General features: G+C 37.7%; 2 protein-coding genes across 2 annotated transcripts; one reads left to right on the top strand and one right to left on the bottom strand.

Moving 5' to 3' along the window:
• The first annotated feature begins 1,034 nt into the window (after positions 1-1,034).
• LOC575392 (MICOS complex subunit Mic19) lies at positions 1,035-8,349 on the top strand. The gene is made up of 7 exons (XM_011665915.2): positions 1,035-1,233; positions 3,605-3,662; positions 4,165-4,196; positions 4,628-4,708; positions 5,686-5,756; positions 6,465-6,600; positions 7,048-8,349. The coding sequence occupies exons 1-7, from the start codon at positions 1,153-1,155 to the stop codon at positions 7,084-7,086; spliced, it is 498 nt and encodes a 165-aa protein (XP_011664217.1). The 5' UTR covers positions 1,035-1,152; the 3' UTR covers positions 7,087-8,349.
• A 1,122-nt stretch (positions 8,350-9,471) lies between these two features.
• LOC100888124 (mitochondrial inner membrane protease subunit 2) lies at positions 9,472-19,172 on the bottom strand. Its single transcript, XM_011665916.2, has 6 exons — positions 18,957-19,172; positions 15,869-15,972; positions 13,455-13,520; positions 12,860-12,962; positions 9,915-11,859; positions 9,472-9,544 (listed from the first exon to the last, which is right to left on the bottom strand). Exons 1-5 carry the CDS (start codon positions 19,077-19,079, stop codon positions 11,650-11,652), a joined length of 606 nt encoding a protein of 201 aa, XP_011664218.2. The 5' UTR covers positions 19,080-19,172; the 3' UTR covers positions 9,472-9,544; positions 9,915-11,649.
• Positions 19,173-25,070: the final 5,898 nt, after the last annotated feature.

The raw sequence follows: 25,070 nt of genomic DNA, 5'->3' as shown, positions 1-25,070 counted from the left end.
CCCCCCCCCCCCCCGGCCCACCCGATCTCCTTCTTTTCCCCCTTTTCTGTTCTTCTTCCTCTTCTTTCTTTCCTTTCTCTCCTCTTTCCCTTTCCCTTCTTTCCTTCTCTCTTTCTCTCTTTGTTGGCGGGGGAGGAGGGGGCCAAGGCCCCCTGGCCCCCTGTTTCCGCGCCTGGTTTTATCCCCATTTAATTTCAAATCATTAGCAGTAGGCCTATACGTGGACTTATTGGTACTGCTGATGACTTGAAATTAAATGAGGATAAATCTGAGGTTATTCAACTGACATCTCGATTCAGAGCTTTGGTATCATTTATACATCTTTCAAGTTTAATTGGTAATGACTGAATGGTCGAAATCACGTTTCAAAACAACATGAATTAACTTGGGTATCATCTGCGTTATCGTTCGGTCTAAACCATGCGCTTCAATATATATTTTCAAGTCTTGCATTGTATACAAAATGATAAAGGGTCGATGACGGATGGACCGGAGGAACACCGTCAAGCCTACGTAAGGTTTGAATAAAAAGTTGAGAACGGATTATTTTTAAGCAATTCAAGGCAGTGCCTGATATACCATATCTATTACGCAAGTGATCAAGAAAAACATGATATTAATATTACGACTGAATCGAAAGCCGCAGAGTAGTTAGTAAAAGTATAAAAACAGTTTCACTACCTTGGTCCACAGCTAACATTTTTTTAATCATCATATACATGTAAAGGAGCATGAGCACGGGGGGGGGGGGGCTTCAACATGGACAACTCTCCCGTTTTTTGTATACAAAAACATCATCTATTTCTGTTTCTTTTTGTTTCTTTCTTTCCTTTCTCTCCTCTTTCCCTTTCCTTTCTTTCCCTCACAAACAGAAAGATTTCGGAAAGACGTTCATTTTTCAAGGATACCGTAGTATACAATCTCGAAACCAAGACATGCGCCAGGGACTAACTTCAATATTTGTTATGGTACATGTACGCATACCGTATACCGTACTCGATCGACACCCAAAGTACATGCGCTGCATGCACACACAGCATTCATTACAATGCAATGGTGCACACATGCAGATTGTTTCTACGTATTGCTTGCTGAAAACACGTACTGAGCTGTGCCTAAGAGATCCTGTTACTCTTTTAACTTTCTGAAAATATGGGAGGAAGTAGTAGTACTAGTAGTAGCCCAGGGAGAAGAATTAGTTTGGAACAAGATGCGGATGGAGGGGTAGTTAAAGTGAGTTGATTATGCTTCCTAAATCTGTAAATTCAAATTTTATTTTCGAGTCGAGACGATTCGTCGCTCCTGCTACTGCTAGACAGAAAAATAGCCGTCGCGTCTCCCGTCTGGTATTAAGGCGCTTTAGCAACGCGACGGAAGGCAAAGACGACTGGAGAAATCACTCAACCGAGATCTTTTATACTTCCGCCTTCATTTGTAACCATATAGTCTAGAGTGCTTTCGCAAACACGACGGAAGGCACGAGGGTAACCGAGCAAAATAATCAATCTGCGCATCTGCGTACCAGAATTTTCTCTGTCTTGACTCTTGTTGATTTTCACGACCGTTCTCAGCCAAATAGATCTAGAGTTTGTTCCCTTAACCATGTAAACTCGATGGAAGAGTTGTCGCCTAGACCTATATTGTAATATAGGTCTAGGTCCTAGACCATTTTCGTAATGTAACCAAATTTAATGCATAGACTCTTCTCTCTACTAGACGTTTTAGCTTTGCTTTGTGAAGTGCCTCAATACAAATTATTTCATTCATCTGATATAAAGAATAATAGTAGATCTAGATCTAGGTCTATATGACTATTTCAATAGAGAGAATTTAAACTGCATACATTATTTGATCTCGGTTGAGTGAATTCTCCCGTCCTCTTTGCCTTCCGTCACGTTACGTTACGTCAACCGCCCTAGACCTACTGAGAATTTGTTTTATCTGATGTTCTTCTACCCTTGCATAATAACAATGATAATGCTCACAATCTTTTTTTCACCTCTTCCCAGAACTCAACCTTCTCTTTAAAAGTCTAGACCTAGATCTATATGTTTGTTACCTGTTTTGTGTAAATTTTCCTAAAAACAAAGACTTATAATATGCACTTTCTCGCGGGATTCACGGCAAACTGCAGCACAATACAATCGCATTCCGTACCGACGATGGGGTGCGGGCGCGCGTGTGTGTTCATTTAGCGACCGTAAACTAAGATTACAGTCGCTAACTTAAAGGGACTAGGCTAGGTAACATTGTTCATATGAGAGATAGTGGTGGTGCTAAGGTAGTGACTTCAATGCTAGATGTACAATTAAAGATAATCTGAAAATTTGAGTGAAAATGGACAATGATTACAAATTGGGAAAAACTGATCTGATCGATTCCTTAATTCTCCCAACTATATTATTACAATTTAATTACATTTTAAGTGAATGGAAATCTCACAAAGTAATAAAATGGCTCTACATTCCATTCCAGACATTTAAGTGTTGACAGATTTTTTATAGCCTGTTTTATGTCTTTTATTTCATGGAAAAACGGTTGGGAAAATTCAAAAATGGTTAGGAGAATTTACTGTTAATCACTGTTAGAGGGTGTCGTACAACGATGCCTTCAAAGAAAACCGTAGATATCTTTGTGGTTTGAGAATTTTTTCAGGATTTTTCGCATGTCACAGGGTTAGTACAGTAGCAGGAATATAGTAAGTAACATTTTATACTAAAATTAAGCAATTTTTTCATCATTCTTCAACAATGTTACCAAATCACTTTAACACACACACATGCGCGTCCACACCCCAGTGTCAGTACGGTATGCAATTGTAGGCCTATTGTGCTGCAGTTTGCAGTGAATCCTGTGTGAAAGTGCATATTATAAGTCTCGTTTTTAGCAAAAATACTCAAAAAATGATAAGAAAATTGACACCAAACAGGTAACAAACTTATCGCCTTTCAAATCATGACCTTTATTTGGAAATTTGATGAATATTTACCTCCTTTTGGGTATGTTTTAGTAGGAGTTACGGGTCAAATTTTGGATAGACTTCTGAACTAGCGCCAAAAAGCATTGTAAAAGTTTACATCGACAATCGACATAAGGACTTTCTTTCAGCTAGTCTGTCCGTTTTTTTGAAGCAATGACTAATGAGCTCAGAAGTCTCAAACTGTATTGCGTAACTTCCCCTCACTAACCCGACCGTACAACCCACTTCAGTCTCAGTACAGTATAGAGGCGGCCGCAGTCAGTGGAGTCAGATTAAAAGTCTCAACAGAGACTGGAGCTGTGACTGGGAGCTTTTGGTCTTGTACAAGTAGTAGCAAATTCCCACACAAAACTGAGACTGAAAATTGTTGTTTGAACATTGAGTCTTGAGATGCCATTTGTACCATTCTTAGCTATAATAGTGATTGATGAGTAATTTTGGGAGTTCTTTGACTTGTTTTGGTGACTTGGGTTTCTTCCTCTTTCTTCAAATTATTATCTGTACACTTGATTGACAAAATCCCCCCCCCCCCCCCTCTATTTTTAATGTGTAACTTTCAAATTTTCACTGACAAAGAAAATGTGTAATGCCTTCAACTCTTTATTTTTCTCTGTTTCTTCCTAGGTATCAGAAGATGTACTGAGACGCATGTTTGGAGAAGAGGAATCAACCAAATCAACAGGTGCAGTACCTCATAATGGAGCCAAACATTTAATGGGAAATACAACCTTAATAGACGATTACTCTAAAAGAAAGCAGACTGGTGAAAGTTTGAATCAAATCAGAAAACAATAAGAAAGTTATGAATCTTTGAAAGTTGTAATCACTTGAGGTATAGGCACTTCAAATTGGCTGAATCAGTTATGTCACTGTGGCGTGGTGCCGGACAACTTCCAATTTGTTTCAACACACAAAATTACTAAAGTGTCATTTTTTTTCCTCAAAATGTATTAGTCAGGCGGTTCATTTCTTAATTTTGGAGGACCTTTACTAACATGCTATCTATAATATATTTAGAGTAGTGCCCCAAGGGAGTAGGGTACCTATAGGATAAAACAGACATGAATGACTTTTTTTAAATACACAACAGGATAGTTTTTTTTCTTCTTTCTTTTCTATGCTGTTGTTTTATTTATCTGTACATGTAACTTAGTTTGCTATTTCCTGCTATTTATCTGTTGCAGGTGACTCAAGAAATTCAGAACATCTGCCAAGGGTAAGATTTCAAGTATCTTAATCTTAGGTACCGGTACCATGACTTTCATATAATTTGTAAGATGAGACGTTTCTGTCATAAAGCTGTTCCAAGAAAAAAAAGTTACCCAATTACCGGTATTGATTTTTGTTGCCTAGTGTACTTTTTGTTTAAACTTGTTTCTTGGAAATAAAGTATTATTCTACATCTTAATTTATTCATGATTAGATATTTGGTTGATTTTCTTTTTCTTATGTATTTGATGTAATTCTGTCATGAATATGTTTCAATGTTGTTTTTGAAGAAATAAGAAAAATGTTACGAAAAAAGAAATAATTTTTGTTTGCAATGTCAGATATATGAAGACTGTGAGAATCAAATTAAAATATTTTTACATTTATCTCTATGTTTAAACTTACGTTATCATTATTACTTTATTCTGTTGTGAATAGAGGTCAGAGGCGAGATGGAAAGTCCGTATGGATGAACTAGAAGATCATTACAGGGAAAAACTCAGGAATGCTGAAGAAAAGGTAAGATCAGACTTGGTTAACTTCATTGTGTCAGCCAGTCATTAACAAAATGAAGGAGAGAGAAAGAGGGTGAGAGCTAGAGAAAGAGAGGGAGAGAGTGGAGAAGGAGGTAGAGGGAGTGAGAGAGAGCAGGATGGAGGAAAGGAAGTCTCATATTTTTTTGCTGGCTTTAAAACATTTCACTGGATTTCACTGGTTTTGTTCATGACAGAAGTCCTCTTGTATTTTTATAACTCGAAACTGTTTTATTTTTGTATATAAGTAAACAGTATTATACATGATGTTCGAGTCAATGTTCCAAGTGCCCAAAATCAGTGAAAAAAATACAAGGGGGCTCGGGGTGAATTAGCCCCCGAAACGTCAAAGAGAGCCCCCAAAAAATTGCATAGAGTTCAATGCAAAACAAGTTAAAGAGTGTAACTTTAATGCAAGCAAGCTTGAAAAGTAGCCCCCAAAATGTTTTAAATAATATTTTCCCTGCCCAAAATTATATAGCAATTCCATATGACTTGTTCGTTATATTTTCCATTGTATGGTTATCCTGGGTTATTTTGTTGTTGTTTTAAATGTATGATCATGGGTACACGTATAATATTTGTTCATCTTGTACTGTCCAATGTATTCAGTCAGTAGCCTAGGCTTGAATGTTTCTTCTTACATTCTTTCTGTTATATTAAGTAAACAGGGCTGTCAACTTCGGGGAACTGCTTCGAGGGAGATCGTATGCAATTCTTTTTGGCACAACGGGTTCAAAGAGGGAAGATACATTACGGTAGACAGGGCCAAATGTATGAGATGTCCAGAGACTTGCAAGGAAAATTCAATAATATACAAGCTATAAGGTATATTCACCTTACAAATATATTTCTGAATTTTCTATTCTCCCTTTTATCCTATGTTTATTCTGGTATAATTTAAAAGAAACTTTTTATAATCTGAATCATTTTTTTGCCATTGTATCTTTGTATTTATGACAGAGTGCTGCCTTCTATAAGTTAACTGCTGACCAGTTCCAGAAAGCTGCAGATGAAGTTGAAGCAAAGTTCATGTGAGTAAATTAATGCATCAGTTCATAAACTTATCAGGTGTATAGATCCGTCTTACTCTTTGTACTATGCACTTTATTTTGGGGCTTTGCTTAAGCATTTAACATCCTCCGATAGTGCCCTTGGGTAGCTACATGGCATGTTATCTTTCACAATTGGTTTCATTTGTTAATAAACAAAATATTAGTCAAAAATTGGAAATGTCTTTTGATTTTTTTTCCCTTCTTCTTTCTAGAATAATATTGTTGTTACAAAGCAATTTCATTTTTTCAATGATTGAACTACATGTATTCTCCTTAAAGTGTACCAAACACTAAAACATGCTAAAAAAATAGGGGTTCCATATCCCTATACTGTAGTCACAGTATGAGCTTTGAATATTACTTTTACAGTGATATTGCAGTTTCAAATACACTCCCAGTAAATATGAAAATGACTTGTTGAGTAGCCTGGTTGTTGCACTCATACGTGCTAGCATAGAATAGGACGCGCATGGAACCCAAGTTTGACTTGGGTTCCATGCGCAGGGTTTTTTCTTATCCTTAATTTTCTTCATACTATTTTTCAGGTGATCGGTAGACTTTAAGGCTACATTGTGAGAACTTCAGGTCATTTGTGTGTAGCAAGCATATATGAGTTAGAGATAACTCACTGTCAAAATGAAAATGCTAGAAAGTGTAATGCAACCTTTTTCTTGTTACTAATTTTAGGAAGCAACAGTTTGTTCCCATATGCGAGAACCTTCAGAATGATGTAGTGAAGTGTTATGCAGATAACCCGAAGCAGACCTTAAACTGTGCCCAAGAAGTAAAGGCATTCAATACATGCATAGAACAAGCAAGAATGGTACGTTACAGTCTTTTGAAAATATCATTCACTTTTATTTACTAGTACATTGAACAGAAATGTGAAGATATGACTCTCTCCATTTGTCATAAATAGAAGAAAGAGACACAGACAGGGGAATAAATCAAATTCCAACAAAATGATAGTCAAGTGTCAGAATTTATATTTAATTGCTTTGAAATTGTTGATGAAATGCTTTAAACTCTTTGCAAACTGAGTTAATTAGGGATTTGATGGCTGTGTTATATTCTATTAAAGGTATTCTCAATCAACAAAATAAGTATTTTGCTTTCTACATGCTGAAGTACTGAAAACCCATTTCTATAGTATGATGTGAATCATCGTGTTATAGAATGACAATCCCGTTCAACCTGGTTTATTCTATTTTGGATGTTATACTTTATTTCATTTTCTATAATTCTTGTATTTCTTTCATTCTTTCCACAGAATATTTTGCTGAAGAGAGGTGTGGGTACAGCATCATAACAGAAAGGATGAGTGGATAGCCTGAAAGGAATATATCTGCAAATCTATCTATAACATGCACCTATTGTAAATACAGATGATGTGTTTATCCCTTTTACGGTTCGATGTGGTACCAATGAGAGTGAGACCAACACTCAAAACATGGTCTCCTCATCTAAGATCGCTTGTAATTAAAGTGCATTAGTCACCCTTAGCATTTTATGAGCCAAATTATGTCATTTATTATTGGCGACAGTGCCCCAAATTTATTCTGAAAATTCTTTGCAGTTGTATACAGTAGCATAGACTTGTACATGTACAACTATTTTTATGCAAGTGTTGCTCTCCAGGATGTGCCATTTTCTCATGCATTTTCATCTTTATGTTTTCAGATTTTAGGCATGCTTTATGGACATACATACTGGTGATAAAGCTTGAAAGTTTGCTGAATGGTTGTCTGTAAGACAGCTACATGAAATGTTTTGTCAGTAGTTTTGCAAGCACAAGGTCTTTAAATGAGAGTTCACACCCATTCAGTTCTCAAGTGATGATATGAAAACTGTCTTTTCTACGAACTAATGCTTATGAATTGATATCATTTGCTTATCAATAATAATCAAAATGATGTTACATAAAGAGCTTCAGATTATCAACAGGTGTCTTCTGTAATTTAATCACCATCTAGAGGTGTGATTGTTTGAACAGGAGTATGAATTCAGCTTACTACCTTTTGCACGTCAGGCCATCACAATTATATTGACAAAGTTTATAGATGGCCCATGGAACATGTCAAGTACTTGTAGTATTAAACACAAATTTATGATACTAAATCCTGTCTTTTGATTCGGCTATAATTTATAGCTTACTTTTAATGTATTCTTTAGGGTGAAGGACATCAATGCAAGTATCAATACACTAATATGTACAATTTGAATATAATGCATTTTATTCAATTATGCCAAAGGGGAGCATTGTTTACAGTATGTACTTGTTTATGCATTGAATCAGTGGTAACTCCTTCCAATGCTATTTTCCTACTTGCTCACGGTATGTAATCAACATTATTCATATCGTCGATGTGAAAAGTGTTTGTTTCTTTGGTAGATCGTTGTAAAGAACAAGAGCACATACCAAGGATAATATGTGATGTAGAGGAAATTGCATTGAATGTTGACTCTAGGGTTTACAGATCTTATCGTTAGCTTTGTTGTCTCTGAGACAAGCAACGAGTGGAAATCGCATCAGATAATTAAAAAAGAATTAAATTGCAGCATAATCGTTCAATGTAATTTATACTAGTTGTATTTTTCACTGAAATGAAGGGAATGACTCTGACACCAACAATGGAATGTGGAAGAAATGTTGTGCCAATTTTTACATTCTCTCATATATTTTCAATTTCAATGTGAACATCGGAATTATTGTATTGAAAGTTATATTACCCTTTCAATGATATACCAAACATATCAAGCGAAATTGAATGTTAATAATTACCTCAAATGAGCTTCTCTCTCTCTCTCTCTTTCCATTTATCAAAATTTGCATTGGTACTTCACTTTACGGTGAAGCATGGTACCGTTCTTTTTGTATCCGAATAAGGAGAGCTTTTAAAGGATTGATTGCTAGAAGTCTTGGAGAAAATGGAAAGATGGTAAGGTATAAGAGCACTGAAAACATAAATAGAATAGGAAAGATTCATCAGGTGCTAGAATGGAAAGAGAGAGGAGGGGGCATAGAAGGAATGAGATAGCGAAAGTTAAAGGCATTGTTTAACATTGTTAAATCTGAGATGCACTGCCCTACATGTTATCAGTGTCTGATATGGTGTAATATTGAAGTCCTAAAAAAAAAAATTGCGCTTCAAAATGATAAAAAAAGTTGCGCTTCAAAATGATCAAAAAAGTAAAAGTCATTGAGTGACCGGTTTTACCTTGCTCATTTACCCCAATAGACTGTAGTGTTATAAAAACCGTTAGGAAAACGCAAAATTTGGTTTTGATAAATATCTTGATAATCAGACAGGCGATCGGCTTGTAAAAGTCATGGGTTACCTGACTGACCTAAAGATTTATAATTATCATTGCAGCATGAGCTTAATCCAGTATTTTGTTTCAGAATCTGAGACAATTTACAGGATCCCTTTAAGTAGGAGAAAGAGAAAGAAGTGCAATGTTTCTTAAAATTGAAACATGGAAAAATAGAGTAAGATAGAGAGAACGGGGTGTTAAGGGCAATACTTTCTATTTCTGTCAAGCATACAAATATGTGAAGATGCACATTTCTACCATTTTTAATACAAACAAATAAAAACAAGAACTCGATGTATTCAACACACTAGCAACCATACATTATTGAACGAAAAATGTGTGGATAGTACCAAAAAAAGAGCAAAATATGACAAACATACTGGTATATAAAACATCTTTATTATTCATTCACTTTAAAACTTCATTCATGTCATGAAATCATCAACAACACACTTTAAAGGTAAAGACCAGTATTGGTAACGCCCCAATTTCGAAAAATGAAATGGAAGCTCTCATTACCAATCATGTGAAAGAATATGTTTTGACTAATACATGATGATAACAAATTTGCCGGGAAACCGCCTACTAATTTATATATTTGGTAAATTTGTTTCTCTCATGGTCTGTGAGAGATATAGGGTAGTCCCATATACATCTTTCTGTGTATAGTGCTTGTAACTTTACGAAGAATGGGCCAAATTTCTTATCATTTTGATGATTCCAGAACCTTGCAGATGCTAGATGCTAGATGATCAACCTTTTCTGATCGATTCCACAACGTTTCTTTCACAATGCAATCGCATGACCATAACTGGTCTTTACCTTTAAAGTGCACACAAGAAATCATTCATTTGCACAAAATACCTTAAGCACCAATTTGTCTGTTTAAAGCCAGAGGGACATCATATCTTAGTTTCACACAGTGTATACCCATCTGGCTGTAAATGGATGAATTACGTCATGTATTCTACCAAGTCTCTTGGATAAGTTGGATGTTATTCCCCAGTCTCCTGGGAAACATGTTTATACTCTAGTAATTTAGTTCACAATGCCTTGAATTCAAACCAGGTTTACTTTAGCCCACAGGTTTGTGGAATGCTAAGTGATATTTTCTTCATTTTGTAAAACCTTGCTGTAATGCTGTCACAAAATCCATTAACAATATGAATCCAGTCATAAAAAGAAAACTATCTTTTTTTTCTTCATGTTGGTATGATTTTTGTTTACAAAATCAGGTATTTTTTACAGGATGCGAAAGTTGACATAACTCCATAAATCAGTGGACTAAAGGTGGTACACTTTAATAAATATCAGCCAAGGACATTGTCCAAAAAAGGCTCAATGAGTCTGTTAAACAGTGGAACTAAACCTGAACTATTCCTGATTCCTCATCACATCTTTGATGGTTTTTTTAAGGCTAAATTATCTTTGAGTATATGAAATGTGATTAACCAGAGGTAGATTAGATGCATTCCTATAAAAAGCACAGATTGTTTATTGATGAATTTGTATCACCTCTATTGAATATGAACATGAACAGTTGCATGTAAATTGCAAGCATTATGTCTGAAGGGAGTGGCATACATTCCATAATCTCCCTCACACCCACTAATTTCAAGACACGTATAACTCTCCCGAGACGGGGTCCGCTCGCTATTCATAATTTAAGAAAAGGGTTATTATTCATAAGGACCGCTATTCATAATCTAAGAAGAGGGTCAATATTCATAATATGAGAAGAGGGTCGCTATTCATAATACAAAATCAAAGTTGTTTATATTCATAGGGGTCACTACCGTATTCATAATACGAGAAGAGGGTCGCTATTCATAATACGAGAGGTAGTCTACATAATACGTATTATGAATAGCAGTCCTTATGAGTAGTAACCCCCGATGTAAATTATGAATAGCGCCCCTTCTTCATGTTTATGATTAGTGACCCCTATATTGTATTATGAATAGCCGTCCTTATGAGTAATGACCCTCAATGTGAATTATGAATAGCGACCCTCATCCCACGTTATGAACAACAGTCCTTATGCCTTCATGAATAGTACCCCCTTTTCGTTTCGTGAATAGCAGTCCTTCACGTATAGGAAGATACACGTTATGAATATTGGTCCTTGTGAATAGTTGTCATTATGCACAGCGAGGTTACCCCCCAAGGCTGATTTCCCTCTGCTTTTTGTGTTAAGACAGGATCATTCCAATGTGAATACCTCACAGATGAAATTGTTTACAGTGACTTTACACACTAACAATGCAAAGTTCAGGTTCCAGTAATGTTGCTTAATCTCGAAATAATACAATATTGAAATTTCCTGAATGAAAATAGTTTACTTTATGGGAGTTATCCTGGCAGGACTGAGAAACCATAAACGAGAAACTCAAAAAAGTCAGATATAGTCGACCTAGTTGCTCTTTTGAAAACCATCAGCTGCAGATGTATAATTCAAGAATCACGTAGATGGCACAACTGGTGACAAATGACATACTCCAAGAGTAGCAGATTATTCATGTTACTGGCTATAAAGCTCCCACAAGAAAGCGTGATGTTATGTCTTGTCCCCGATTATTCCAAACTCGTCTTGTAGTTCAACACTTAAAGAGTTCTCATTAGCAACAAACATCTCTACTAGGGCTGCAGCTAGACTCTCTCCCATCAAGATAGGTCTATCTGCTGGTTGCAAGGACTCTACTTTCTGACATCTACTGAATGGCCATACAATATGACTGGCTTTGGCATGTAGAAGCCCAAGAGCAATCTGTGATAGAGAGAGAAGAAAAATGTGACACAAACTGAAACGGCATGTCATGTTTGTGAAAAAGAAAAATGTACAAGATGTCTACTGACTTAAAAAAGAGTTGTTTCAAAGACAATGCCCAACCTGAAATTAATCTGATCATTCTGGTTGAATTTGAATGGTGTTATTAAAATAAGAGAAGCCTGTCAGCAAGAGTTTGAATGGAATAAAAATATCATGGCTAACAAAATATATTAGCTTTTTTTAAAGAAAGCTAGTTAGCTACGTATTAAAGGTATTACAAAGTTTTCGTATGGGGTCATGAATTTGGTTCAAATGAACATATTGGAAGCATATGCAATCCTACAATATTCAGTGATCGTTGTCGCGGTTGAAATCGAGTCTAAAATTTCTCGAAAGCAGAAGTGTTTTAAGGCTTAAATTTTCTAGTGCTTATAAGACATCCCCAGGGGCATCCAAATATATCAAAATTATAAAGAATCACTATCCAGCCAGTTTTCAAAATTTCCCAAGCTTTGTATTACCTTTAAACAACTACCTATGCATTATGATTCTTTATATGCTTCTCTCATTTTCGTTCTACACACAATGTTGTAAATTTCCATTTCATTCTAGATGAAATAGTCTATCATCTCTGTGCGAGATGGTGCCCATCATGGTCGTAAATTCTTACGTAATACCTATTGTTCAGCAGGGGATGATCTATTCATTCATCCCCCCTGAACAATAGGTATTACGTAAGGATTTACGCCCATGGTGCCCATAATAAATTATTGGAAAAGCTTAAAAGCACACCCTTTAAACTATTCCTTCATCAAATATCAAGTCTAGGTGCATTTTAAAATAACTTTGTTGACAATGCAATTAAAAATGTAATTGTTCTACAACACACCATGTAAATAATGAACAAGGTCCATCGTAAAACATACTAAGAGAGAACATCTCTTGCTGAATATTAACATCAAGAGCTCTAAATCCCTCTAATACTAATTTTACTCACTGGTCCAAAATAATTACTATCCAGACTGACTACTCGATGGTCGCCTTCTAACCAGCAGTGGCCCTCTGGTACAGTCACATAACGGTTTTTGTATCCCAAGGTTCTATAACAGAATGAAATAAGAAATATGAGTGAACTTTGCTTCAATATTCCCATGTTTGCAAACTATCTTCTGTTAAACAAAGCATTTCATGTTCTGAAAAGCAGTCATCAACATACTACTTCATGCAAAAGGTTGAATTAACAAATGTACAAGTTTTTCACCGCTTATCCATTTCTAGTTCAAATTCTTGGCAAAAAAGAGTGCTCAACAGTCTTTCATTTGGAATTCTTATCTTCAATGAACTTGGAATACATTGATTTATTCAAACAATGTGAACCAATATAACTTTTCTGTTATTCTATTCATAACAGACAATTCATTTGCAACACTACATTTATTCACTACAATTTGTATAGTAATCTTACAATAAGATAGGTGCATTATAAGCATCATTATAAGGGGGCATTTTTGAAAGTGAATATAGATATTGCCAACATAAGTGAGTGAAGAGAGAGAGAGAGAAAGAGAGGAAAAGAGAAAAGAAAGTATAACCTGATTGTATCTCCTTCCAAGGCAATGACCCTTTTAATCAAAACTTCCCTTGGATGATGTGGAGAGCTGACGATAAAAGAAGAACAAAGAGAAAAAGGAAATATCAAGGCTTGATAGACAGCACTTACCAATTTTGTATACCATTTTTGTGTGGGTTCATCAAGATACTTTTCCCCTACTTGTCACATATTAGGCCATTGCCTACTAGAGCTGGGGTTTTCCTCTATTAAATCTAAGAGGAATATGAAAATTCAGTACTCAACAGGTAAAATGTGACAATAATAAATTACACATTTAATACCCATGGTATTCCCATTGAAATAATGTTCAGTCTTGCATTGGCAAGACTTCATGCTTCATCCCATTCAGCCAGTATGGCCTGGCCTGGCCTGGCCTACAGCATTAAGTTTAGTTACAGAGATTTTGTTGAAAATCTTCCCTCCCATCTCCTGAGGACAACTTCTTGGAAGTGCATTGATGGTACATACATGCAAGGTGCATGTCTCTGGTACATATCTGTGCAATACATAAAGTCCAAATTGCAAATTACTCTCAGCAAATGGTGTGTTGTTTTCCCACAACCTACTGTATGTCTTTAAAAGTAGAGGTGTATTGATTTTAAATATTGATGTAATATGTTTAATTGCATATCAAAGCCCCACTGCACTAGTTTGGCCAGGAGGGATTAGACCTCCCTGCATGGTCACTGATAGGTGGTTATCTCATCAAATCAGCTCTCAATTAACATATATAGAACTAGATGGAATTTTGACCTCTATGACCTCTATGACCTCTATGACCCTTGACCTTTGACCTACGTGCTCCAAAATGTAATCAGATTGTTTTCCTATAGTGATACACACTCTCACTAAGTTTGAAGTTTAAATCTCCAGTGGTTCTTGAGATATCATGATAACAATCTCAATGTATGGAATTTCATAAGTTGACCTCTGTGACCCTTGACCTTTGACATACGTGCTCCAAAATCTAATCAGATTGTCTTCCTATGGTGATACATACTATCCTTAAGTTTGAAGTTTAAATCTCAAATGGTTCTTGAGATATCGCGCTAACAAACTCAATACAAGGAATTTCATAAGTTGACCTCTGTGACCTGTGACCTTTGACCTACGTACTCCAAAATCTAATCAGATCGTCTTCCTATGGTGATAAATACTATTCCCGAGTCTTAAGTTTAAATCTTAAATGGTTCTTGAGATATTGTGATAACGGTCAAACGGGACGGACGTACGGACGGACAACCCGAAAACATGATGCCTCCGGCACCACCTTCGGTGGCGGAGGCATAAAAATAGAATCATGGGGGACCGATGGTCACCAATTAGGCATTGTTTGCTAAATAGAGGGTGCAAGTAGCTAAAAGTAGTGCAGTGGGGCTTTAAGAAACGTTAGATCAAACAAGGTTGTCAAGATTCTGTTTGGAAACTTCAAAGCAGCCACGATCATCAAAATACTGCCCCACGTTCAAAGAGCTCTCTGAACACTGCCATGGTTTGTAACGTCATTCAATGGATCAAATTAGACGAGGTCCCATAACAGTGCACACATTTCCAGTTCCTGTTTCATCACCTCCTTTTTATTTATTTCTCTTACTCTTCAGTAAATTCACTAGCATAATTGTAACTGTTTGATGCGCCTCACTCTAAAATTATAATCCTTTGCTAAGAAACATTCATGGCAAGAATAAATGATTGATTAAAAAACACTGTTATATCAGCCCACTTTTGAATAGACCATTTTCGTAATATAATCAAATTTAATGCACAAATCTTTGTGCCTCGTTACAAATTTTTTCATTCACCTGTTACGAATAACTGTACATGTATGTCAATAGCAGAATGCGAATTGCATACATTACCTGTTGTGAGGTAGACAAGCTGTAATGTTTGTCCTAATAATTTGTAACATGTCACTTTTACAAAATGTATGCTTTAAATTTGATTACATTACAAAAATGGTCTATTCAAAAGGGGGCTGATATATCAGTGTTTTTAATCAATCATTTATCCATGCCGTAAATGTTTCTTAAGCTACGGTCACAAAAGTTCGTACAAACGATAATTTTGTACGAATCTCTGTTTTTCCATTGTCTTCCCAAATTTCCATTGTCTGAAAATCGTTTGTACCGCGTTCGTAGCAGTTCGTAATGGCATTTGTGACCGAGGCATTAGCAAAAGATTATAATTATTAGCATCAGCATTGCCTAGTCTCATTTACTACGTAACTGTGGTACTGTAATACATTTTGTATTTCAGGGTAAATTGCACAAGAGGGATCAAAGGAGGAAGAGTTCAGTTGAATTCACCTTGTGTTCTACTATTCAAAATATGACATTAATTAACATTAAGTAACTATGGTTTAAATTCTTACTTAGACTAGATCTAAAAACTCACATCAATGAGACAACATCTCCTCTCTCAATGTTGTAATCACGTACTGCCCATCGACTCAGAAAGAGAACATCCCTTTGCTTGGCGTTATCAGGATTTAAAACAGGCTGCTCAATGAATGAAGAAGTGTAAAAACAATGAATTATGAGGTAGAAGTTTAAATTGAAAGCATTGGATTATATTGATATATTGTGAAATATGTACATTAATACTCCTTGCAGGTAATAACAGGGATACATTGTACAAGCTATGCCTTTGTTGAACGAGCAGAACATGCAGATAAGTTCCCTTTTATTTCATAATGCATATCAAATGCAATATTTCCTGTACTGACAATAAAAAGTGGGAAGACATCCAACATCATCACTTATTATGAGTGACGGCTGACGGGTATGACTCTTAAAAACAAGATGACATTTAAATGTACTGCTCTTTCATAGAGCACTGATATGAGACAAGACAAAGAGAAAATAAAAAGCTAAGTATGCCTAAAGTAAGGACAACGCAAGGTTTATTTTCTGTGTCATAGGTGTATGCTTCTGGAATGGTTTACCTTTATCTCTAGTCTACAGGAAAAAGCTTCAGTTTCTTTTTTTCGTAGTACTTTACCTGCACAAATGTTAATAGAATAACTATGGTCACCTTTTAACCAAGCTTCTTGCCTTTTATTAGACAATAAACATGTACTCTATATTTCATTAAGTTATGTTTAGAGTTATGATACTTTACTGTATTATGTTATACGGAATGTCTATTTATACAAGTTTAGGCTTTGTACTTAACACACAAACATGTATTATGTTAGATACATATAATAGTATGTAGCTTAAGTTGTACCAGTATTCAATAATTCATATATATATATATATACTCGGTAAATATATACACACAAATTGTTTAATGTTAAGATACCATATTTTAAAGGTACCACACATGATTAGCATATTATGCTATTTTCTGGTCCCCATTATTCATTCGAGATATTTGTTAAACATACATTTATTATTGTTATTATTGTTATGTATTTGAATGTTTGGATAATAAAACCTCAACTCGACTCAACTCAATGATTCGCAGCTGAAGCTACAATCGCTCATTTAATACTCATACATTTGGCGATTGTGACGCGGTACTATATAATTTCAATGTCACATACATACAAGTATTGCTAAAGCAGGGGTGGAAATCATTCTTATATTTTAAAACAGGTCTCATACTGCTTTCAAACTGGCTTCTATTGGAGTCACACCAATGAAAATACTGATTGAATTTTCCTTATGTAAACAAAGGTGAAACTGCCATTTTCTCCCTGTCGCTTTCATACTGCCGGTGAAATTCACTCGCTGTGGCGAGCCCTTGCTGGAAGTGAAGAATTATTGCGTAATTATTAAGCCCGCGCTCCATCTAGCTAGCATGCAGCATGTTCAACTATAAGTCAACAAACACAGCTGGTTACGATAAAGCGCGCATACACTGCGACCTTTGACCATTTTAATTGCTGTTTACTTTTAATCGCCTTTTTCTCCCGAACGCTTTCATACTGGCCGTTTCATCGGTGTCACACCGATAGAATGAGAATTTTTATTCGCCTATTTCTCTTCTTTACATCGGCTATTTAATCACCCTTTTCTCCTCTGTTGCTTTCATACTGGCTGTTTCATCGGATGCGTCCGGATGCATTCGATGAAAATCAGGCCAGTAAGAAAAGGGTATCAGATCTAAGGGACATAGTATTTGTAGTTTGTATTCCTAGGCCTAGGGCGAGGAGAAAGTACGCATGCGCGGTAGTGTGTACTTTCTCTTTGCTGGTTGAATCGAGGATACAACATGGAAGAATCTTCGGGGTAGGACGAAGAAGCACCCCCTTTTTCCTAGCCTTAAGGGCTCTCTCGAAATGTTTTTTTAATGATATTATTCGAGAGAGCCTTAAACGGCTCCCATACCCCTGCACGGAGAGGCATGTAAACAAAACTCAAAAGTGGTCCAAAATCACACTTTCGCGCACCCGACCAATATTGGACAGTGGCTTTGATAAATTTTGTCGTAGTTTTGGTCTTAATTAGCGCTTTAATTTCAAAATCGGATCTAAAAATAACAAAATAAGAGCAATTTTCTTACCAGACCGATACAGCTCGGCTCCCTTTTCACGTGTACCGTGTGAATTCACGATGTCTACACAATGGTGATGACCTCTGACTAGCACTTCGTAAATGTGCTGCTTCCGTATAATGCGCTGAATAACACTCATACAGCGCATTATACGGAAGCAGCACAATTTACCCACAATTACGGAAGTGCCAGTCAGAGGTCATCACCATTGTGTAGACATCGTGAATTCACACGGTACACGTGAAAAGGGAGCTGAGCTGTATCGGTCTGGTAAGAAAATTGCTCTTATTTTGTTATTTTTAGATCCGATTTTGAAATTAAAGCGCTAATTAAGACCAAAACTACGACAAAATTTATCAAAGCCACTGTCCAATATTGGTCGGGTGCGCGAAAGTGTGATTTTGGACCACTTTTGAGTTTTGTTTACATGCCTCTCCGTGCAGGGGTATGGGAGCCGTTTAAGGCTCTCTCGAATAATATCATTAAAAAAACATTTCGAGAGAGCCCTTAAGGCTACTTTTTCCCATCGAAGACATCTTCAAATTTTAATTTCAAATTGATGGATAGATGCCCAGTGGAGTCGAACAACCTAGTAGACTAAGTCAAAATTGTAATTACTCCCTTTGCATATTTTGAGATAATGTCGCCCAACCGGTTGTCAGAATGTTTTTCGATGCACCACCCGAAGCTCCGACGCCTTCGGCATCGGAGCTTCCCGGAGTTAACAGGGGCGGGTTCCTAGAAACCGTCATAAGTCTAACTTCTTGACTATCCCATTGAAACGTGTGTTATAGAATGAACACGCGTTTCAATGGGATAGTCAAGAACTTAGACTTATGACGGTTTCTAGGAACCCGCACCAGGCACCCGATCCGTTAAACATGAAGCGGTACACCCAAAACACGGACCCCAAGAGTTGCGGGAGTCACCGTCACTACAATACCGCTAGGCCTACGCTACTCGCTAGAATAAATAAAGTTACCTGCATCGATTTTCCAGAGACGGTTGCAAAATATCCTATATTATCAAAAAATGCTAATGATCCGCCAACTCCGAGAGTAAAACCACCTGCAAAAACTCTGAAAGCCTGTCTCCCGGCACTCATGTTTCAAAAGTCTCGGTTTTACCTCTCTGGCTCCGTCTTGGACTACGATGAGAACAGCATGCAGCAGATAAGTTGCAAGCCATAAGTTGCACAGATCTTACCGGTACAGGCTATGGTGGCCCTGAAGAGACATCGAGAATAGACGAAATGTTTTGTTAGAAACAGGGGAAATCAAGTAAAGGAGGGTGTGCCATTTATGTACATGATTCCATCAACTATGAATATCCTGTCAATGACGAAGAATTCGAAATACAGCATATTAAAGTACATGTTGCTGGATCAAAAATCTCCATAATCAATTTCTATAACCCTTGCAAAAAAATAAACGAGATTATTTTAAACAGGATGAGTACCTTATAGTTGGGGATTTCAACTCACATAATCCTGTGTGGGGTAGTGCAAACTTTGCAAAGATAGACCAAAATGGGCACACAATTGAAAATTTCACACATGACAATAACTTTATAATTTTGAACGACGGAAGAGGAACCAGAATAGATCCACGCACTGGGAAAATGTCATGTTTGGATCTTAGCATCACCTCCCCCAAACTATCTTGCCTATATATCTCGTGGGAAGTTTTGCGGCACACCCTTGGTAGTGACCATTTTCCCATCTCCACCCAGATATTATTGGACCGAGCAGGGCAAGTGAACAGCAACAGCGAGAAGATAAATGAGGAAACAACTTGGTCTTTTAAATTTTTTGATTGGAACACTTTTGCCGAAAAATGCGAACATAAAATTGAACATAGTGGCAACTATTCCGACCCTACGAAAATGTATAAATGTTTTATGAAAAGTTTATCAGAGACTATTAAATTAAGAAATAATGCCCCAGAGGGGAAAGAAAAAACATGACCCACGGTACCTTGGTGGACAAAAGACTGTACACAAAGTATCAAAGAAAGAAACAGGGCTAATAATAGATTAAAAAGACACATTTCAATAGAAAATCTAAATACATATTTGAAGAAAAAATCAGAGGTACATAAAACTCTGCGCCAAGCAGAACGAAATTACTGGCAAGAATTTTGCTCAAGACTCAACCGCTTTGTACCAGAGGTATGGTCTACCATTAAACGGTTAAAGGGGGTATCTGTCAAAAAAACAAAAAACATGTCAGTCCTGATAGAAAATGAACAAGAAATCACATGTAACAGTGAAAAGACTGAGGCTTTCTCTAAGTTCTGCTTCTTTTTATGTACCAGCTTTCTCCTTTCAACAAGCCAAACGATTGGCGGATCACACATCATCTTTCAGAGCCGAATTGGCTGCAATTGTCCTTGCGCTTAATTGGCTAGAGAACATTAATGTGTATGTTGGCATTGTTATTTTTTTGTGATTCCGTAAGCGCCCTGCTCGCCATAAAGGATGAAAAAGATATTACATTTGTAACTGAAATTATTACATTAAGTACAAAATTATCGTATCAAGGAAAACACATACACTTAATTAGAATGGATTCCTAGCCATTGTGGTGTACACGGAAATGAAATGGCAGATTTTTATGCAAAATCTGCTTTACAAAATAACATTGAAATTTGTAATAAATTATCCTTTTCTGAAATAAAGAGTATTATTACCAGCAAGTATATAAAACTCTGGCAAGACAGATGGAATAATTCTGATAGTTCTCTTAGACATATACTGCCTACAGTAAATCAACCATATGAATGTAAGTTGAACAGATTTGAAGAAAGTATTCTCCATAGATTATAAGAATAGGAGTGATAGGTTTGAACTTAGATCTCTTCAGATTGAATGTACACTCGACAGGCCATTGCAATAACTGCATAGGACATACTGAAACTGTAAACCACTTTACAGGAAATCATGACACTACTAAAACTTTCAGAAATAATTAAACAAAAAGCAATAGTTCGCTTCGTTTTAAGAACAAAGCGGCTGTATCAAAACCATTAAATTGTTGTTGATGTTTTTTTTCTTTTTTTTTTCTTCTTCTTATCTTCTCTTTTCCTTTTTCTTGCACCAATAAAGCCCACAATACTTGTAACTAATTTGACCATTTATATTTTCTAACAATTCGGTGATCGCCTCCAACATCTAGGTTAAAACCGAAAGTCTGCGAAATATACCTCAAAGACTGGTAAGATGGCATTTTGAAAAGGGTGGGGTAAGTGCGAAGTACACAATCATGTGCATACGTGAGGTGATATTTGAACGCGCACATGCGCGTAAACACAAGTACGTACTTTTAGTTTTAGTTCATAGGCGTTTGTCATTCACAACTTGCTAGGCCGTTGTCTCTTTCCAAAATTATTAATTTATTGAATTTTCTCTAAAAAAAAAGAGAAAAAAAGTTATATAGGGTCTAAAAAGAAAAAAAGAGGAAGGAAAGGGGATGGAAAGAGAAAGAATCCCCAAAATAGTCATTTATGACATGAAATTGTACATATGTATATATATAAATAATTCATAAAATAGTGTGTGGCAAAAATAGTCAACTGTGACTGATTGCCAAACAAAAACAAATCAAGAAGAAGAAGAAGAAATCGCGAGGTAATGGTAATGGTAATGGTAATTGTAATGGACTACATTTGGCCTGCGATCTATACGGAGCCCATATCCTGCCTGTATTTCCGTGCGGCCTCCGTACGGAGGCAGGAGACGGGCGTGAGATTTTCGTACGGATTTACGTGCTCCGCGGCCTCTACGTATTTGTTTGGCAGAAAGTTATACAAATTAGAAAAATCGTAAGCCCGCGGAGTCCGAAAACATGTCGTAGGTGTCTTGCACAATTCCCGCACGGGCATCGCGCGTAGGACTCGCGCTGATCGTGCAGCACGATTTTCGATGAACATGGAGGCAAAAAAACGCTTAAAAACACCACGGCGGCTGCACGATCACCGGCGCCTAGCTTCTCCTTGCAACCTTTAATGCACAGAAGCCAGTACGGGCTCCGTACGATTGCCGTGCAGAGGCTGCAGAGACTGGACGGCTACTGCATTGAAATTATAAGATTTCCGTAAATATCCGAGCAGCCTCTGTACGGATTTGCCACGGCCTGCCCCCGAGGGCCAATACAAGAAATGGCACGATGCTCGTAGATGATGTAAATCGTATAGCCGTATAGCCTCTTACGATACCCCCCAAATTGCACGAAAAATCGTAGACTAATTATCGCACGGCGCCCGGGGCAAATGTAATCCAGGCATAATCTAGTTTATAGGTTTAGGTGGTTTTCACGGTCCTTGCGTTTTGGTGCGATTCCCATACACAACAAGAATATTTGGTATTTGGTCATGAAGGCGCGGATGCAGGATTTCTTAGGGGGGGGGGGGCACTTGTCCCCCCAAAAATCGCAACGACTCAGCCAGCCGCTGAATAAGCGGGTTGGGGGAAGGGGGTTGGGGAGGGGGGGGGGGGGGGGGGGGGGGTGAGAGGACACTTTTTTGTGTGTTTTGGTCTCGAAATTTAAAAATTTTACATTTTGTTCCGTTGGGGGGGGGGGGGGGTGAGGTCACCTTTTTTAGGTCAGCCATTGGCAAAATTTTCTCTTTTTTTTAATTAAAAAAAGAAATCACAAAAAGGTGTGTGTGTGTGTGGGGGGGGGGGGGTTGCTCTAAAATACTCATATAACAAAACCGAAGGGGGGATGGGTTTTTCCCCTTCCGCGCGAAGCTTTTACGTTTCATTAAATTAGAGAAAGAAGACGATTCGTTGTACCGTTTTTTATACTTAATCCTCGTCTAAATTCTTCCCCCCCCCCCCTCCTGCGCAAAGTTCGGAAGCTTTTACGTTTCATTAAATCATTAGAGAAAGAAGACGATTCGTTGTACCGTTCTCGACTCTTAATCCTCGTCTGAATTCAGTTTTCCCCTCCTCCCTTCCACGCGAAGCGCGGAAGCTTGTACATTTCATTAAATCATTAGAGAAAGAAGACGATTCGTTGTACATTTCTCGACTCTTAATCCTCGTCTGTATTCAGTTCCCCCCCCCCCCCCACCACCATCCGCGCGCGCGAAGCGCGGAAGCTTTTACGTTTCATTAAATCATTAGAGAAAGAAGACGATTTGTTGTACCGTTCTCGACTCTTGTTCCTTGTCTAAATTCAGTTACCCCACTTCCTGCGCGAAGCGCGGAAGCTTTGACATTTAATTTAATTTTTAGAGAAACAAGACGATTCATTGTACCGTTCTCGATAATAATCCTCGTCTGAATACAGTTTTTCCCCTCCCTTTTACGTTTCATTAAATCATTAGTGAAAGAAGACGATTCGTTGTACCGTTTTTATTCTTAATCCTCGTCTAAATTTCCCCCCCACCCCTCCCGCGCAAAGTTCGGAAGCTTTTACGTTTCATTAAATCATTAGAGAAAGAAGACGATTCGTTGTACCGTTCTCGACTCTTAATCCTTCTCTAAATTCAGTTACCCCACCTCCTGCGCGAAGCGCGGAAGCTTTTACGTTTCATTAAATCATTAGAGAAAGAAGACGATTTGTTGTACCGTTCTCGACTCTTAATCCTAGTCTAAATTCAGTTACCCCGCCTCCTGCGCGAAGCTCGGAAGCTTTGACATTTAATTCAATTATTAGAGAAACAAGACGATTCATTGTACCGTTCTCGAAAATAATCCGCATCTGAAAACAGTTTTCCCCCTCCCTTTTACGTTTCATCAAATCATTAGAGAAAGTAGACAATTCGTTGTACCGTTCTCGACTCTTAATCCTCGTCTGAATCCCCCCTCCCCCCAAATCCACGCGCGCGAAGCGCGGAAGCTTTTACGTTTCATTAAAATCATTAGAGAAAGAAGATGATTCGTTGTACTGTTCTCGACTCTTAATCCTTGTCTAAATTCAGTTACCCCACCTCCTGCGCGAAGCGCGGAAGCTTTTACGTTTCATTAAATTATTAGAGAAAGAAGATGATTCGTTGTACCGTTCTCGACTCTTAATCCTTGTCTAAATTCAGTTACCCCACCTCCTGCGCGAAGCGCGGAAGCTTTTACGTTTCATTAAATTATTAGAGAAAGAAGACGATTTGTTGTACCGTTCTCGACTCTTAATCCTCGTCTGAATCCCCCCTCCCCCCCCCCCCCCCAAATCCACGCGCGCGAAGCGCGGAAGCTTTTACGTTTCATTAAAATCATTAGAGAAAGAAGATGATTCGTTGTACCGTTCTCGACTCTTAATCCTTGTCTAAATTCAGTTACCCCACCTCCTGCGCGAAGCGCGGAAGCTTTTACGTTTCATTAAATTATTAGAGAAAAAGACGATTTGTTGTACCGTTCTCGACTCTTAATCCTTGTCTAAATTCAGTTACCCCACTTCCTGCGCGAAGCGCGGAAGCTTTGACATTTAATTTAATTAATAGAGAAACAAGACGATTCGTTGTACCGTTCTCGAAAATAATCCTCCTCTGAATACAATTTTCCCCCTCCCGCGCGAAGCGCGGAAGCTTTTACGTTTTATTCAATCATTAGAGAAAGAAGACGATTCGTTGTACCGTTTTCGACTCTTAATCCTTGTCTGAATTTCAAAAATGTTTTTTGTCTGCTCCTTTTTCTATATACGTCCTTTTCCTTTTCTCTCCTCTTTTTTTTTTTGGGGGGGGGGGGCCGCCCCACGCGCCTGCGGTTAGTTGAACATCTTTTGATACCTTGTTCGCTCCCAGAAACTCATGGGTTGAAGGCAATTTACGGTCAGATAAGCATGCAGGGGCCCGCCTCAGGGCCCCTGGTTGGGTCGAGGGTGCGGAAACCCCTGAATCTCAGGGGTTTTGGGCATTTGATTACGGTCAGATGAACATATTTTTATACCTTATAATGTGACATTGGCAGGACGGTGATTGGCGTGAGGTCCAGCGGGCGGAGCCCCCAGAAGCTCAGGGGTTTAAGGCATTACATTACCGTCAGATTTGCATCCAGTGGGGTCCAGGGGGCAGAGCCCCGGAAGCTCAGGGGTTTAGGCATTTGATTACGGTCAGATGAACATATTTTTATACTTTATTTGTGACACTGGCAGGACACT

The sequence above is a fragment of the Strongylocentrotus purpuratus genome, unplaced genomic scaffold (genome assembly GCF_000002235.5).
Source record: "Strongylocentrotus purpuratus isolate Spur 01 unplaced genomic scaffold, Spur_5.0 spur5_scaffold_6, whole genome shotgun sequence".
NCBI lineage: Eukaryota > Metazoa > Echinodermata > Echinoidea > Camarodonta > Strongylocentrotidae > Strongylocentrotus > Strongylocentrotus purpuratus.
Note: the sequence above shows the minus strand (reverse complement) of the source record. Positions and strands in the feature narration are given on the sequence as shown.